The sequence below is a fragment of the Idiotropiscis lumnitzeri genome, chromosome 10 (genome assembly GCF_059441095.1).
Source record: "Idiotropiscis lumnitzeri isolate Australia: NSW breed Sydney's pygmy pipehorse chromosome 10, RoL_Ilum_1.0, whole genome shotgun sequence".
NCBI lineage: Eukaryota > Metazoa > Chordata > Actinopteri > Syngnathiformes > Syngnathidae > Idiotropiscis > Idiotropiscis lumnitzeri.
In genome coordinates, this window is record NC_142400.1 from 13823605 (window position 1) to 13841683 (window position 18079).

At 41.0% G+C, this 18079-nt stretch overlaps 1 protein-coding gene across 2 annotated transcripts in view; it reads right to left on the minus strand.

The window, feature by feature from the left end:
• dnah5 (dynein, axonemal, heavy chain 5) overlaps positions 1-18079 on the minus strand; it is a 70430-nt gene that overhangs the window by 4558 nt on the left and 47793 nt on the right. The window contains exons 63-80 of one of the 2 annotated variants that reach the window (XM_088306217.1): positions 17937-18072; positions 17412-17593; positions 17145-17279; positions 16245-16416; positions 15962-15970; positions 15492-15511; positions 15252-15434; positions 14757-14859; positions 14301-14441; positions 12754-12868; positions 12102-12292; positions 9806-9927; positions 8253-8402; positions 6758-7003; positions 6373-6592; positions 4671-4876; positions 2865-3068; positions 1507-1722 (exon numbers count right to left, since the gene is read on the minus strand). In XM_088306217.1, the coding sequence (XP_088162343.1) occupies positions 1507-1722; positions 2865-3068; positions 4671-4876; positions 6373-6592; positions 6758-7003; positions 8253-8402; positions 9806-9927; positions 12102-12292; positions 12754-12868; positions 14301-14441; positions 14757-14859; positions 15252-15434; positions 15492-15511; positions 15962-15970; positions 16245-16416; positions 17145-17279; positions 17412-17593; positions 17937-18072 (2751 nt within the window). The remainder of the gene's footprint in view (positions 1-1506; positions 1723-2864; positions 3069-4670; positions 4877-6372; positions 6593-6757; positions 7004-8252; positions 8403-9805; positions 9928-12101; positions 12293-12753; positions 12869-14300; positions 14442-14756; positions 14860-15251; positions 15435-15491; positions 15512-15961; positions 15971-16244; positions 16417-17144; positions 17280-17411; positions 17594-17936; positions 18073-18079) is intronic. The other variant, XM_088306218.1, reaches the window with a different exon arrangement.

Consider the following 18079-nt stretch of genomic DNA (forward strand, 5'->3'; position numbering starts at 1 on the left):
GTCACTACAGTGACCTGTAGGATCGTGCACTGGAGCTCGGTGTACATACACATTTCTTGCTGTATCTAAGTCTAATTTTTTCATCTCCTGTAGATTCACTATGGGTGAAGTTCGTAATATTTTGGGTGTCGGGGATAACGCTGCCACGGCATGCAACATTGCAGTTATCCGTCAAAGTGAAAAAGATGCCATATTCAGCCTTTGTGATAGAGAGCTAGACCATTTGCCAGCACGGATACAATACAATAGAACTGATGGAATTTGTCGGGACAGATGATGACAGGGACAATATTGATTACAACCTCCCCGTCCCACAAACCTCAAGCACTACCTTACCAACTTTTGTAAGTATGTCTTAAGTTATTTAAATTTCAAGCTGGTCAACAGTTACAGTGGCAAAAATCAATTCAAATCGAGTCCCGACTAAAGTTTAAGCAGGTTGAGTTAAGTCATCAATTATTATGAGCTATGAATGATTATTTCTAATCATTTATCTCAGACAGATGTTCCGTGGAACATCAGCTGACAAAAATGAGTCATACACCATCATGTGACATAAACTGCAGCCGATACATGTTAGGGGACTACCCTAAACAACCCGTCTGAGATAAACGAACCAATGAGTTTAATTGTGGTTCCTGATGAGCTAGCATGGATGTTGCCTTTCCTAAATCGCAAACCTTATTTCACAAAAAGAAGAGGCTTTTATTTATTTTAAAAAAAAAAGCAACAACAGCATTACTTGTGCATGCTTGTGCACGATGCTTCCCATTTGAATAGCCAACTAACATTTTCAGATACAACTGTACCAGCTTTCCCCAGGTTTCTATAAATTTGGTTGTCCTAATTTGCAATAATGAATTTACAGCACACAAATTGGCCTGGTGTGGCATGCACTTATGGAACATCGTGAACACTGAAAAGCATGTTCTGCTTTTTTTTTTTTTTCAATGCTATTTTCAACATACAACATTTAAATTGATGAGAGCAAAGTGTCCTCCCTTTCTACATATATAATCTTGTGATATAACATCCATCCATTATGCGAGCCACTTTTTTCCAGTTTGATGCATTTGCGCTGTTGAAGAGAAAACACGAACATCTGCAGGTACAACTGAGATCAAGATGTGACGTTTCTATAGCTACTACTACGACAAGGATTATTTGTAATTTGTATTTGTCATTATTTTTAGTAGTACAGTATTTCCTGGAAAATCCCTAATGTGATACTTCAGCAGCATCTTCTCCTCCACAGGTTCTCCTGGTACATTGCTGATAACTGCCTAATATCCAATTGTTTCATCAACAATCCTCTTTCAATCCTGTTTTCTCTATTAATGTCTTCACCACACATTAATGCACACGCCACCCCTCTGCCTGCCTTAACCACTCTGCCACTTAGCATGTTACCAGTGAAAAGTGACGAATATTACTCATGGTGTTTTGCTCCACTGAAACACTCCCCTCAGGGTTCACACATGCTCCCAACAACACTCACACACTTACTTCAAAAGGTACATAGTCTGCGGGCAGTTTCTCCAGCATGTCGTCAGCCAACCTGGACACCACAGCCTCTCTGGTCTCCCCTCCCCCTGATGAGCTATCTTTGGGCTGAATACTGAGAATTGTGTCCAATACTTCCTTTGCTAAGTTACTTTGGTAGGTGATGTCTGCGTTTGGGTGAAGACCAAACACTTCTGGAGTGTCATAGGCTGGGAGACCCTGAAGGAAAAAAAAATGTATTATATATGTGTGTCTTAAAGGGGATTTTCAATAACAGCAAATTATTCCCCTATGTTTTATGCAAAACATTTGAAATGCAAGGATAGAAGTGATTTAAAAGAACGAGTATAGATGGGGGCAAAGGATGATTATTTTAATGAATTAGGACGGAGGGATGTTGACGGAAGGGTGCCCGGGTCGTGGATAAAGGACAGACTGGCAAAATAGAGTAAAGTGTCCATCTCTGACATTCAGTACGTCAAAATGACCTCTATTTTGTTTGAGGATTGGCAATAGCCAATGAAAGACAAAAAAAAAAAAAAGCCTCGAAAAACGCTTTGTATCTGAATTCGGCACTGTTGTGATGTTGGCTCGTGACTCATTATTCAATTACGGTCCAAATTCATCGTTGATATACACCCACTCAACTGGGGGGTGAAAAAGTGTCAGTGACAATTCTCATTGTCTAAAATGTTACATTGTCGCACAGTGAAAAATGAACTGTTTCAATTGATTTGGGGAGAAACTCCAGACCATTTTGTAACCGGATTTGTGGTGTGTTTGGCACATTTTGTAAAGGATGGAAAATTTTCTTCCAGGAAGGCCGGGCCGTCCACGCTCACGTCAGTACTCGCCATGATGACAGCATCGAGAACATTTTTTTGTCCCAGGTCCCTGGAGTTCTCTCCAGAACACAAAATGCTTTGAACAGTCCTGTGCGTTTTAATATTCATTGTATTTGAATTCACAAAATCTCTAAGTAATTTCTGTTCATGATTGTGCCAATTGTCTCCTGACCAAATCACATTTATTCCTGGACTCTGCAATCACCTGCTTGTGGCAAGCCAGACAAGAATTCTGAAACAGAGTAAAATTAACAAGCCATCACAGGATACCGAGGACCAAATCCCAAACAAATGAATGTAGAGCGTGAGAACCCCCGAGGTCAGAACCTGCCAGCCACAAGCATTCATCATTGTGAAACAAGCAGAGGAGCTGCGCACAGCAGTTCAGCAAACTGATAAATCTGAAATATAGTGTGGGAAAAGGAGCATGTTTGCGCTTAAGCAGACTAAATTTAGATATGACAAGAGCATTGTTATTATCTTGTTTTGCAAGAAAAATTACTGAAATAATCTTACCTGGATATATGAAATGTATTGGTCCACACTGGAACATTTTGGGATGCTGTAGCCTTTATAGAAGTTAAATGAAGGTACAAACATTTCCTCACTGAACCACACTTTGGCAAAGGTGTTGAGAAGTCGCTTATCATAGTCATCGGTCACGCGGCCACCATACTGAATTTCTCCAATCATGTATCGCACTGTGATCCACGACACACCCTGTGGAACAGAGACAGGCAACCACACTGGGATTCATTTTAGAATAACTACAAACCCCCCCAAAAAATGACATCATTTAGACAGTTATGTTCCTTAAGTATATATTCTGTTAAGATCATTTCTATAGGTTTCCAATATATACATTATGCCACTCAATGCATTCTGGAAACCAAGTGGTGAAGAAAACTGAAAGCTCGATGGCCACAGCTTGAGGAACGAGTTTGCCATTGGTTGCTTGAACAACGTGCTGCGGGAGAGTGCAGGGTCCACGCTCATGTAGTTGCCAAGGCGATGAATAGAAAGGACTTTGCGGGAGGACTTTCTTGGTGCTTCCGCTTCATGCAACGTAACTGCCTCTATCTGAGCACAGACAGTGTTGTCTCAAAAACATTAACACGAACACTGGACACCTTTTCTGTTCATTTTTCATGTAGCTTAATATACCTTCAGTGTGTTAACATATCTTACACCTCTTCAGCCTGTTCTTTATTGTTTTATTAATGTTGTAACTTGTCTTCCAAGATGAAATGTCTGTTTTTGATCTTGTATTTTGTAAAATTAAGTACCCGCAAAAAAATTTGACTTATACTCCAGTGCGACTTATTTATGTTTTTTTCTACCTCATTATGCATTTTTGGGCTGGTTCGACTTATACTCTAGAGCAACTTGTGGACCAGAAAATACGGTAGTATTATATTTTATTGAGGCTGACCCGCATGAAAAAAAAATCCTTGAACATTTCTTTTCTATCGCTCGTGTTCCCCTTTGACCTGCACTCTCCCACTACGCTGCACTCGTTCATGCCCAAGCACATGTATGCATGCCATGTGAGATCTTTAGATTGAATTCAATTCAATTCAGAAAAAAAAAAAAATTGCAAAGTTCAGGATAGGGTGGGCAGTGGGTGAGTGATCCGATGTAAGTGCATGGGGACTGAGACTTGGGATTTGAAAAGCTGAACCTCTGAGTCCTGTTGCGTGGGCAATTGGCGTTGATGACGCTTAGAGGAAAATGTCCTGACTGGTCATCTGATTATTTTTGTTTTCTGCTGATGCTTTTAGCTCATTTTTTGCAATAATAGATAGGGCAGAAACAGTAAGTGATGTCCTCATATTTTGTATGAATGAGTTACAGGACATCTTTAATATGCTCTAAAACTGTTAAACACACGAGAGATGCTATTGTTTCTGTTGTCACCTGCTGAGGATCTCCTCAGCGTTAGAGGTAAACTATAAAATATGGTCACACCTCTCTATGACCTGTCTGTCAGAAAATCCTTAGTTCACACTTTTAGCTCTGTTTTTCACAAAAAAAGCTCTTATGAAGATTTTCTTGGAAGGAGTCCAAACACTTTGCCCAGCTGTTCATGATAAGCACAAATCTTTCCCTCATCTTGTTCATTCTTATACCACATCTTATTCAGTGTTACTGCCCATTTGACCACTTAGTTAACCTTCCTTGTGACATGACACTGAATTATTGCAATATAGTGTGACTCGCAGATAATGCACTCAGTGATTTATTGCATGTCAAGGCTACTGTTGGAGGGAGTTGAGAAACCGACAGATACAAAATATTCTCTGAACGGTCGCTGTTTCCTACCTTTTTGACATCCATGTCGTCAAGGTGGTTCTGAACAAACTGCACAGTGGCGTTAAAGTCTGCCTGGTTGAACTCATAGGGAATGTTCCATCCCAGGGGGCCATACTTTCTTCTTTCCTGCACAGTGCTATGAAGAAATGCAACCCCATACAGAATTGGCTTCCACTGGGTCATGTTGCTGACATCCAAAAGGTCCTGATTAATGCCTGGTGAGGGAAATGTGGATACATGTATTAGGTACAGGTGTAAAATTGGAGTGATGACACAAAGTCCTGCATCAGCAGAAAGCTCATGTGTGACTACTGTGGATTTTGCTATGTGGGTAAAAGTGCAGTGAAAAGATTTGAAACAGTAGGTCATCATAAAGTTGTCCAGGAAATAAAAGTGGTTTATTATTTAGTACTTTAGCAATCAAAAAGTCATAAAACCTGAACTGTTTTGTAGGCTTAGGCGGAAATATGTGCCCCAATATATTCTACATGTGTTTCAAATCTCATAAAGATTTGAAATTATCCACTGAAGCATGGACTCGAGTGCTGCAGGTAAATGCACGCCGCAACTTTTAATTCTCCCTTGGGAACCTCATGTATCCCCTCCAGCTTGAGGCAGCCAGGCACAGCTGGTTTATACAGAATATTTTTTCCCCTACTGCTCCAAACAAGACAGCCACATGCTTATTTAAAATTTCAAGATCCTTGCATGCTATTAGTGTTCGGGCATACAATTGAATGAATTCCTCATTCTTCTGATGAAACAGCCGCACAAATTCGATATGTTTTGAACAACAGCAAAGAAAGGTTTATGTTGATAATTGACATCCTTTTTCAATCATCTCCCAGACGCGTCTGTAATGATGAACTACGGATCGATCTGTTTACATTTGTATTCATTTCTGTCATATTTATGCTTGGTAACGATCTGCGACCAAAATAGAGAATTGACTGAGGTCAGGATGTGCGAATCTTTATTCCTAGCACAATTACATTTCTGCCATCTTAGTTTGTAAATCCTGATTATTAGTTAACTGTTTTCCTATAAAATTAACAAAAGCAAAAAAAAAAAACTGGTCCTGCCATCTCATGATGGCTTCAGGGCAATTATTTTGGCTTAAAATGCCCGGTCTCCAACTTCCTCTGACATGCGTAAATAACTATTTGTTTACAACTGGTTAATTGTGTGCAGCTCAGTTTTAGGCTTGTGTTGGCTTTGTATTAGCAACCTGTTTATATCAGAAATCAGAAATCCCTTTATTGTCATTGTACTCAAGTGTGCAACGAGAATAGAGAGCTCCCCTCCCCAGTGCAATACAACAATAATAAAATATATAAATTAGATAAATAAGAGAATAGTTAGTGCAATGGAAAATAGTACTGAAAGGGAGAGCCGTTAGCCGCTGCGTCTATGCGCGCCGCCATCTTGAAAAAAAGTTTCACTGTACTAAAGTCTTGGAACGCACAAAAAAGTAATTCAATACGTATCGAGCATTTTGGGAATGAACCCTTTCATCTTGATTGAGCATGCCAGCACATTTGGACTTCCATCATTATGAAATCAGCTCGTTCCAGGACTGTGTCCCAGTGCCGAAAGGTTCCAAAGAGCATGCTTGGATGAGTTTGGTGTGAAAGAGCTCAAAATTGTAAAGAGGTTAGGTTTTAACGAGTCCTTGATTGTTTCTGACTGGAAACAAGCCACACTACTGTACCTCCATAGGTCCTTTTAAGACCCGCCTTCAACCCCTGCGGTGGCTCATTTGTAAACTTGATCGACATTTGGAGAAGGGTGATAGGGAAGTGTTTGTGGACCTCAGTGGTCATCCATAGGCGGAAACCGTCATGGACAAATTCTGTCTCTGTGATTATGTCCATTAGCTCATCCATGAAATCCAGACCTAGGTGGCAGTTCTGGAGTAAGGCCCAGCCACCCTGCAGACAACAAATATTGACACTGTTAACTCGCTGAGAATGTATAAGATGCGACCAAGAGTCCAAAAGACATGCTTTGAGATGACATCTTGTATAATGGCAGAGATTAAAGAAGAATGCATTTTGGACCAAATGGCACAGCTCCACCACTTATCGCTCACTTACATGAGCGATGTTCTGCTGCAGAAGTTTACGGGCATGGACCTCCTGTCCTTGTCCCATGGAAACGTATCGGGTCTCAATCTTCAGTCGTTTTCCCAAAGCAATGATGGAGTCTGTTGGGTCAGAGCCCATCGACAAAAAACAGATCAGAGGTGTTCGCGAGTCGGATTCCTCCCAAGTCTGTTCCAAGTCAAGAATGGCCCCTTCAGTGTATTTCTCCCCCATTGCTTCCATTATGTATTTACGGGCCTGCAGGAGAGGATCAAAGAGATGTCAGATAAGTGACGCAATGATAATTCAGAAAAAGCAATTTCAGGCATTTTCTCCCTGTACTTTCTTCAAGGCTGAATTACTGAATGAGAGGTTTCAAGGTCTCTTTCCTTCCTTTTGAGTTAGGAGTAAACCTTGCTTTAAATGATGAGAAAAGGACAGCTGCACTACTCTTTCTGAGTGCACCAAAAACTCCACTTCAGGCTTAAAAGCATCCTGCAACAATACAGTCTATCAGGAAAAAAACTAAATGTCCATTAGCCACTTCAGCTACTCGAGCTTAGAAAGCTTGTGAAAGACTACTTCATCAAATACTGTACATGCCTGTCTTAATTTATTGAAAAGCTTTGACCCGGTGATGAAAGTTAAGAAAAACAAAACAAAGGAAAAAAAACCTTATATTCAATTTCCAACTGCTTATAATTAAGCATCTGCTATTCTTCTCACAGGGAGCCATCCCACCACCAGTGCTAGACTGGCAATCAAGCTCATCGGGCAATTTCCCGGTGGGCAGGCAGTCGAGGGTGTTGTTGTTTATTTTTGTTTTTTAAGACACGAGCCCAAAATGTATATCGAGTGGCCCATGACTCCACCTTCAGTCCGCTTTACGTGGATCAACACTTGACTGAACCCAGAAAACAGGTTCGCTGACTTCCAGTGTGGGCAGCTAGAACTGAGACAACTACGGGCTGATGACATTATGGTTTGAACTCGAACTAAAAAAAGAAATATTAATATTCTTACAGTTGCTTTTTTGTGGTCTCTAGTTACTTGAACTGGAAGTAAATGCTTCACACTATTTTCAATATTTAATGACAAGAGAGCATTTTTTTTAGAACAATACTGCACGCTATATAGTTATCTCACTGACATCGCAGCGTTTACGTTCCAGATTAAATACTCCCAGGACATGTTTTTATACCATTTCCGTTACTTTTTAGAGGTCTTTAAACACACTTTTAAATTATGCAAACACATTTGAAGAAATATTTTGAGAAAGAGCAACACCAAAATATTGAACAAACAGCGCAAGAGTATGTCAACAGCTCTGCGTGTTTACAGTACAATCCCAATGGGGCACAAACGCATAAATTATTATTATGATGGGAGCTGATCTGAGCAAAAAAATGTCAGGACCTCCTATTTAATGTAACGCAACATCAACTGTAGTCTTTTTCCAAGCATACAATTTCAGTCGGCTATCACCATTTGACATGTAATTTCTAACCTGTGCAATGGTTCGGTCAGGACACCAGCAGCGAATAAGAAGCAGGCGCCGAAAACAGTTGAGTGCCTGATCGTAGGAGTTTGGAACCTTTTCCTCCTCAGGTGCTTCTTTATCAAACCACACCTTCCACTGCTTCTCGTTGCGATTTATCTGTGAGGAAAGTGTTAAACGCGAGACGTATGAAAAATAGCAAACGGTTTACATGTGAAATCCTAATCTGAGCATTGGAAAAGGCATTTGAGTTTCGGGTGATCAATCTCACATGGAGAGAAAGTAGAAACAAAAAGAGAGGAGCTATCTTAAGTTTCTATTAAATGATCAAATATATTCCTCATGCACTCCTCAAAACACGTCACTAATTGTCCAAATTGTCCTAATGTGTTCTGGGAACATAATGAGCATTTGCCGTTCTGCATCAATCCTCTCAGCATGTTCCGCTCCTACTGTAGTGGCCACAATCGCTGCCTCTGTTTTTTCGGTTGTCTATACCATGGCAAAATCCGCACTTGAATAAATATTCATTACATGATTTATGTACAGCGATACCTTGACGAATGAGTTAAATTCATTTTGTGACTAAGTTCATTCCTTAATTTACTCTGATATCAAATACATTTTCAAATTCAGAGTCAGAATTTTTTTTGACCATTAATTCCCCATTGAAATGACTTGAATATGATAACTGAATTGAATAAAATCGTATGTAACAAAATAAACAAGTTTTGTGGATGGTCATAATAAACGCATAAACACAGCGTAATCAAAATGAAAGTCACACACACGCACACACACTCTCATGTGTGCAATGTGTGCCTTTAAGGGGTGTGGCCCAGTCTGTTTGGTGTTAGCGTCTGCTCCATGCCAGGGTGTCTGTTTGTAAATCGATGTTAGACTGTCCCATTTACTGAACAGCTTAAAGTGCATCGACAACTTGTTTTTCCACTTCACTGAGGCGGAGACAGATCTTAAACTCGCAACGCAAAGCAAACAAAAACAAAATACGGATCGTAACTAAAAAAAAAAAAAATTAAAAAAAATCTTGAATTGAGCCCTCGCAAATCAATTGACAATCAAAGAAAGCCAACGTATTGATTTGTGTTTGAAGTTTGAGTCAGACAAGGCCTCAGATGGTTTGGTCTTTCTGTCTCTCTTTCTCTCTGGAGAGAACAAACAGAACAATCTGGGAGGCTAATTTCATTAAACAAAGAACTGTTAATCCACCGCTTCATGTTAATTACCAAGTCAGGAGTACACTCGTGTATTAGTGAGTCGGTGTGTGCGAGTGTGTGTGTGTGAGTGTTTGTGTGCTCACATGCTTTTGAAAAACTAATTGAAGTTTCTCCGAACTAAGCTCATTTTACAGAGCACTGACTTTCTCACGCCATATGGGAGCTACCTGGCTGTCAGTCACCCATAATGTGTGTGCGTTTTTGTGCAAACATTATCCTATGGTGTGCAAGTGAGCGAAGCGGACATTTGACTTGACTTTGACGTGCTTCGAAGAGCAAATAACATCTTTGGCAAATTTCCATAGGGAACCCGAAACGTTGTACCTGATCCAGTACGTCAGAGAACTCCCAGTGTTTGCTGAGCGCCACAAGATTGAGCCACGTCATGTCAAGTATCCATTTTGCTGGTTTTGGAGGGCACACCTTGAGGTCCAGGGATGCGCCACCTGAATGTTACAACAAGTCATCAACACATTTTCCGTCATGATGGCGTAATTGCAGACTTTAACTTGCTTATAGTCAAAGTAGCAACCAACAACCTGTTAGAGCAAACCAGTGGAGATCCAACGGCTATTTCATTCAATGTTGCACTGTCGAACAGTGAGTTTTTTTGTCATGCCAATGTTTTGTCGAAGGAGAGAAAGTGGATCAAATGACACTTTATTGTAAAAACGAATTCATACTAAGTCACTGTTCAACACGTCTTAGCGGGCAGATGTTTAATCTGCATGCATATAGCTGACTGTGCCATGTTTGGCCTTTTAAGTAGAGCAAGCCAGTTTTCTTTTTTTTTTGTTTTTTGTCTGCACTAAGCAGCAGTTGGCATTGGTTGTAGCATGTTTTAAATGTCCATAGACAGCAACTAAATGTATAAGATAAATAAATATAATGTACTCCAATTGCAAGTTTCGTTTAACCTTGCCTTGGGACTCTTCATAATTCTAGCTTTTATCTGTTGCTAGCTGGAGCCATGGAGACAGGTTCTTTGCAGGGCCATCATCTATAGTGCAGCTGCAAGGTCGCATCAGATGCAACTCAATAAAACATTTTTAGGGGGCTAAATATGATTTGAGTCAAATCCACATATACAATTACGTACTATTTCACTGGACATCATGCTTAAACAACAGAGTACAGAGAAAGTTTTCATTTAACAACTGTGTAACTGCAGTTTGCTGCATGTCCTGATTTAGTTGTATCTGTTGTATTTTATCCAGGTAAGGAATCCACTTGAGTGCGGTCATGCTTTTGAAGACTTTAAACACTAACAAACATCAATCCATCCATTATCTGTACCACTTCACCTCACAAGGGTCGCAGGGGGTGCTGGAGCATATCCCAGCTATCTTCGGGCAGTAGGCGGGTGACACCCTGAACTGGTTGCCAGCCAATTGCAGGGCACACAGAGACAAACAACCATCCACACTCACACTCCCACCTAGGGGCAATTTAGAGTGTCCAATCAACCTGCCATGCATGTTTTTGGAATGTGGGAGGAAACTGGAGTACCCGGAGGAAACCCACTGAGGCACGGTAAGAACATGCAAACTCCACACAGGAAGGCCGGAGCCAGAATCGAACCCACGACCTCTGCACTGTGAGGCCATCGTGCTAACCAGCCGGGTCACCGTGCCGCCCCACCAACAAACAACCAAACAATAAACATACAGGAAGAGAACCGTGTGCCTCTGCAGCTCAACTGCCTGAGTGAGCCCCCCCCACCAGACTCCACAATACCCCAGATGAAAACTCGTTGCAATATGTGCTTACATAAAAGAATGTGTCCTGCACACATAATGTTTTGTGCTCCTTCCCAACATGTTCAATTTGGTTTTATCAGTCCCCAAACTAGATTGCCAGTAGCACTATGGAGAATGCTGGAACTCTTTAACTAAGATCAAACTTGAAGCAATTGTAGCAAGATAAAGACTGTGCTGCCCAAGGTGCCCTTCTCCCCAGCTGACACTCACATGTGCTGCATGATTAGGCTTTTGGAGCCAAGTCGCCTAACTGATTGGAGAGCGGCAGTCGATGATTGCAAATAAAGAACGTTCTGGTGAATTTTCTACGGTTTTGTACTTAAACTTCACTTAGCACTTTAACGACGGTTTCGCCACCTCTTATTTTGCTTCACACTATACCTCATTTACCCACTGATGACCCGGGATCAGCATCTTGCTCAAGGACACTTTGACATGGTCACAAAGGCTGGGGGGGTCAAACCCTCAACACTAGGACACCCAAGGCTGCAGTTCGATTATTGATTTGATGGTTGTGTCATTAAATGTGAAACTTTTACCTTGGGTTTCGGTTAGGATAAGATTAGTGTTCAGGGTTAATATTAGTGTTATGTTCGTGTAAAGACAACGACGTTGTCAAAACAGTAACCAGTGGTGATGTTGATTCGTAAGTAACTTTCACTCATCAATATTAACTGCTTATTCCTCCCAGTCTGACCTTTGTTGACGTACTGCAGAGCTGGGCACTTGACCTTTTTTGCCGGTCAGTCCCCTGCCCTCTGGCCGCCATCTGTGTACCGTTTCAGCCCCAAGCCCCATTTTGACCCCAAGTACACATTTGACTGCAAATGATTCGCTCACATAAAGTATTTATCATTCACCTTTAATAAGCGTGTGAAACTCCTCATGTTTGACCTTGCTGCATTGCATGTCGATCTTCAACGTCAAGAGGAGAGTAAAGAGAAACTTGTGCTTCTCGTACAAACCCCGCGCCGCGTACTTGTACACCCTGAAGGTCATGAACTCTATAATGTTGGCGATACGCTTGCTGGTGATGGGACTTTTGGAAGACCTGGAGCATACAATAAAATATAAAGTTAATTTTTAATTATTAATTAATAAAATCTTTATTTACAGTCTATAGCACCTTTCATACTTTGGACTTAAAAAAGCAACACAAAGTTTCATAAAAAAGATAATTATATATATATATATATATATATATATACTATATATATATATATATATATATATATATATATATATATATATATATATATTAGATTAGATTAGATTAGAAGATTAGAAATCCCTTTGTTGTCATTGTACTCAAGTGTGCAACGAGATTAGAGGGCTCCCCTCTCCAGTGCAATACAACAATAATACAGACAAATATATAATTTAGATAAATAAATAAGAGAGTGCACTGCTAAACTACTGAATGGTGAACAATTTTCATATTGAAGAAGGGAAGAGTAATGACTAAAATTAGTTAACAAAAGGTTAGTATAAAGAATTGTGGAGGGTTCTTACCTAACCAGGGAAAGGTCAAAAAGTCCCAGGAATTGTCTCAGGGAGGTCTGATACATTACATTGACCATGCTCATTTCTGTGATAAGGAAATACAAGATGCTTCCCCTGGTGGCCACTGTAAACAGACGCACAAGAATTCATTTACATGGCGGTAAGCGGTACATGGGCTTTTACCTGTATAGTGCTTTTCTACCTTAGGTACTTGGGGTTCGGAAGCTTATTCAAGGACACTTGTAGACAGACTACCACTCTACCACTAAGCCATGCCGCCACACAATAAATGATGAATAAATAATGATGATAAATTGTAGCTTCTGTTTTAATGAGTGGTGAGTAGTGTTTCTAACAGGCCACTGCATCCCACAACGAGTGGCCTATTTTCATGCACAGTGTAATTCAAGCACAAAGCGCGGTCTAACTGTTCGCATTGGAATTTTCTTGCTTGTGGTATTTTCGTAAATGCACGCAGTTATAAATTGGCATTTCTGACATTGAGGGTATGAACACAGGCTAATTGCTTCTCAGCCAATGAAAGAGGCCCTTCCCGTTCCCTTTAAAATTCAGCACACGAGAGACGCACAGTACATAGCAGAAGCAGAAGCTGACTCGCTGGAGTCCAGTATGTTTATAAGGAAATGCAAGAAAATCTCCAGTTACTGATTATGTAAAGTTGGAGAGGGTAATCACAGATCAGAGCGCCTTCAACCCCGCTAAATCTTTGTCCATGTGTGAGCACCCCCACACAACCAACCCAACCCCTTATATCTGTGCTGCAGCCAGGGGGCTGATTTTAAAAATATATTATAAAAGAGCATTTCATGAATTCATTTGTACAATGATTAAAAGGGTCCGATGTTGTTATATTTATTAATTAAATACGCAAACATCCACCCCACATATCAACGGAGCTCAGTCGGCCTGCACCTTGATCAAATTCCCCAAAATAATGTTACACCACACGCGCCACAACTTAGACAGGCATAAAATCTTGTCTACTTTCCGTCACAAAATTGTCAGGGGGCGTGTAAAAGAAAACGCCCTTGGCCTGCCCGGATGCCCAACATGGTGCTGCGCAGTCTGCCAAATTCCCAAACACACTAAATGAGGCTTGCATTGGCATGAAAATCAAGATGGGCCAGTTTTCACGCTAAGTGGATGTGCGCTGTCTTTGGAGTTAGTGTATTATATGGCTGGGCAAACCACTGGTCCTGGAGTTAGTGCTGTTGCGTCACAGAATTTCAATAATACCTACATGTACCCCCTCATTTAAATGAGCTTAGGTTAACTGAAGATACACAGCTGTCTGTTGGTATGAATGGCTGTATATTATGTCTGTGGTGCCATCCCTGAGATTGAGTGGAGTCCAGCGTGTACTTCTTAAGTCAGTTTGGACAGGCTGTAGCCAACCATTTGACCCTTCTCTCGGATAGAAAATATCCCCCCCAGCCTTAAGTGTATCGAGAATGGATACACAGATATTGGCTGTACCACATTCAATGACAGGGGAAACATGGCCCCCCAAGGACGTAAACTCAGCTACGACCTACCAGGTCGATACTCCTCCCTGGCAGCATTGATTTGAACCTCTGTGTCAGCAGCAATCTGTAGTTTCTGATTGACCTCTTCAGCTGTGCACTTGGTGTTGGCAAGAACAGCAATCAGACTTTCATCATCCACTAGGGAGCCCTACAAATAGAAATACAGTAGTGACATCACTAAGCCACAAAATGAACGTGTAAACAAGGAATTGCTATTAGAGCGCAATATTAACAATACTGTAGAAGGAAAATGTAAATTTCTATTGAGCAAAAAAGGGGCATTACCGGCCAGGTTTAAATGGAAACAGTTTTGGACATTAATTTGTTTACAGAACGCTGCATCATTCGCACTGTAATCATACAGACTACAGGGAATCATGTTTTGGTTTCATGTTCCCGTATGTTTTCTGATGGCTTTTCAATTCTTGCCCATTATACGTCGCCATGGAGTGTATCGCCTTTCCTGTGTGCTCGTCAGTCGACAGAGGAGGCTGTCTTCAAGTTCCTTCATCTTCCGCTTGTTAGATGTAACGTCCTCTAAAAGATCTGTCCTCTCCTTCTCCAGTTCCTGATGGCATAAAACACTCTTATTAAATACTTGGTGCCTTTAAAGGGGAGGTCAACTCAAGCATTTTCTTAACAATATGTTCTCTGCGGCCCCACTACACAGTATTATGATTAATGCATTTGAGGACAATGAACTAAGCAGTAAAATCCACCCATTTCTATTTGTCTCAGGGGGCGGCCCTCTTGCCACTTGCTGTCGACTAAAAATGACATCACAGATCTGGGCTCAGTTTCCAAACGCCACTTGACAATAGTCAGAAAAGGTCGGTAAGCACTCCAGAGACCCAACTATTTATATACGAGCGATTCAAAGGTAAATTTTTCTACCGTAAATGACGAGTTACAATAATGACAAATTTGAGCTCTGTGCAAGTGCACTGAAAGAATTTTTACCTGTTTTTCTTTGAGAATGACTCGGCCTAGAAGTTGGTCTTCAAGTCCTCTCATTGTAACTGTGAAATCAATGATGGAGGTGCGGGCACTGATCTCAGGGGTATATGCTGGGTTTGGCAGCTTGGTGGTTATATACAGCTTGAAGCCCTTCATAACATCCACCTCTTTGTCCCCAATTTTTACCTGGAAAATAAGACGGAAGAATGTCTTAAACTGCATTAATTGGACTGTGTAGTACACAGGGCCTCGGGTCAGCACATCTGCCAATCCAAACATTGTGAGGTTCATTCCCAGCTCCCCCACGACGATGTTGTGCTTCCTTGAGCAAGATACTGGACCTCTAGTCGCACCTGGTGTCTATCATTAGCGTGTGATTGAGCTCTGGCTTTCATAAGGAGGCATTATACTCCATTGTGTGACTTGGTGAATGAGGTGACTGAGTAAAAGCACTTTGAGTTTATGTCTATGAGAAAACCATTTACCGTGTAGCATTTCACACAGTCCAAAAGAAGAGTATGTTTTAGTTCTTTTCATTGCAGTATAACCCACTCACCCACAGTGAATCCACAGTATATAGACAACAGCATTTGGCTAGGTGATCACTATTTGACCATCAAAAGAGAAAATGCAAGCTAATACTGCATATAGTTGGTCCCAGTTTGCAGCCACGACAGCTACCTTCTCTCTCCCTCTCGCTCTCTCTCTCTCGCTCTCTCTCCCTCTCTCTCTCTGTGTCTCTGTCTCTGTCTCTCTCTCTTGAACTCTCATTTAAAGTGCCAGTACATGCATCAAGATTTCATTATGCTCCGAGTGCAAATAGTTGAATTCTATACCCGCTGTAGTTTACAGGGAAAGATCTTAGTCCATTCTTTTAGAAAAAAAATAAAATAAAAAAATCACATTCCATCCATCGTCCACTAGATGGGTCACGGACAGACAGACCTGGACTTCCCTAGGACGGAATGCCCATTTCTGGTTTAATGTCTAAGTGGCTGATTCTAGTCATTACCTTGTAAGTGGATCCAGTCTTGATAAAATTTTTCTCGAGAATGTTATCGAGGGCAGGGTCCAACTCTTCCCCTATGTCTTCAATCAAAAGGGGCCGCCCAAGAGACAAACTGTCTTCTAGGTGGTTCTTGAAGTATTTATGATTCAGTGAGGTGATCTGAGAAAATTAGAATATATTCAGCAATAAATCATCACCATTTGCCATGAGTATCACCCTTCAATACAAAAAGCCAAACACGGTTTGCACGAAAGTTAAACCATCACTATGTGTGACTTTTTCAAAACATCTAGAAAGGGATTGATTGAATGATGCCTCACTTTAATTCAACCCAGAAACAGGGCCAAGGAGGAATGAACAAGTAACCGCACTACTCTTGAAGCGTTCATCAATCCATTATCGGATCCGCTTCTCCTCACAAGGGTCGAGGGCGTACCGTAGCCTATCCCACCTGTCTTTGGGCAGTAGGCGGGGTACAACCTGAATTGGCTGTCAGCCAATCACAGGGCACACAAAGATGAACGCCTACTCGCACTCATAATCACACCTAGGGCCAATTTAGAGTGTTCAATCAATTTGCTATGCATGTTTTTGGAATTTGGGAGGAAAGCCACACAGTCACGGTGAGAACATGCAACCTTCAAACATTTTCCCCGACTCCTTGAAAAAAATCTTGCAGAATTGAAAGCAGTCTCACATTTTACAATAGTAATTCAAGTGGATTTTAGTTTCAAATTTTAAACATTCACATGAAATTTCACCAAATATTTTTAGTTCAGATTTTATTTTGGATAAACAGTTTAAAATTCAAAATACTCAATATATGAATTTAAAAACGTACTAGAAAAAAATCTGTTGAAAATGGGTCTCAAATGTGAAAAACAAACCTGCAGTTCATTCCTTGTCTCTTTGTTTTTAATCCAGATTTTTCCTTGTGTTTGAGGGTCAACAAGGAGAGGGAAGCGTGCAGCCTTGGTGACAATTATGCCATTCTGAATAGAGAGGTCATCATTAGGAAGTCCCTGTAAAAGGAAAAGCATGAGAGACAAGCACATTTTCAACATTTTATAATCACTCAAAGAATGTAATAGTTTTGTCTGAACCTGTGTTCCTCAGTTACACCCAGATTAACATATCAGAGTTAGATTACTGACCTGTAGATTCCACTCACTGACAGTGGGCGCATCAATAAACAGCTCGGTCAGATTGAGATTGCTGCCAAATGGGATTTGACGCTGCTTCAATTCATTTTGCCAGTCACTGAGCAGGAGGTTACGAAACTCCTGGTTGAATGGACCGGAGTAAGACAAGAACGCCGTTGCAAGCAGTATGTCACCTGGAGAAAAAGGCCAGACACTTGAAGCATATATGCGTTTTCTAGAATATTTATCCTCTTCAGGGTCACATGCTGGAGTTTATTTGGCTAAAAGTCACGAGAGGGGTGCACACTACTCAATTTTTATGAGGGAAGCGTTTATAAACTGAGGCACGTCATTTAGTGACAAATTGACATATTGATGGGATGTCCGTATTTTGAGAAAATGCTGTGTGTTTTTGGACTGCACATGGAAAAGCCGAACCACAACGCAAATCTTGCTTTGAGACAATAAAGCTAACCCATGTGCTTTTGTACCAGTCATAAATAAATCGAAAAACAACACAGCCATTCTGAAACCAACCAACGAGACGTTTGGTCTGAGCAGCAAACTCTTTGCTCTGCTCCGTCCATCTCTCTTTCTCGCCGGCTAAGCCACTGATCAGACTGGAGGCAGTCTGCATCTTGTACCTGCAGCGCTCTGCATCCTCCAACAGTGTCTGAAAG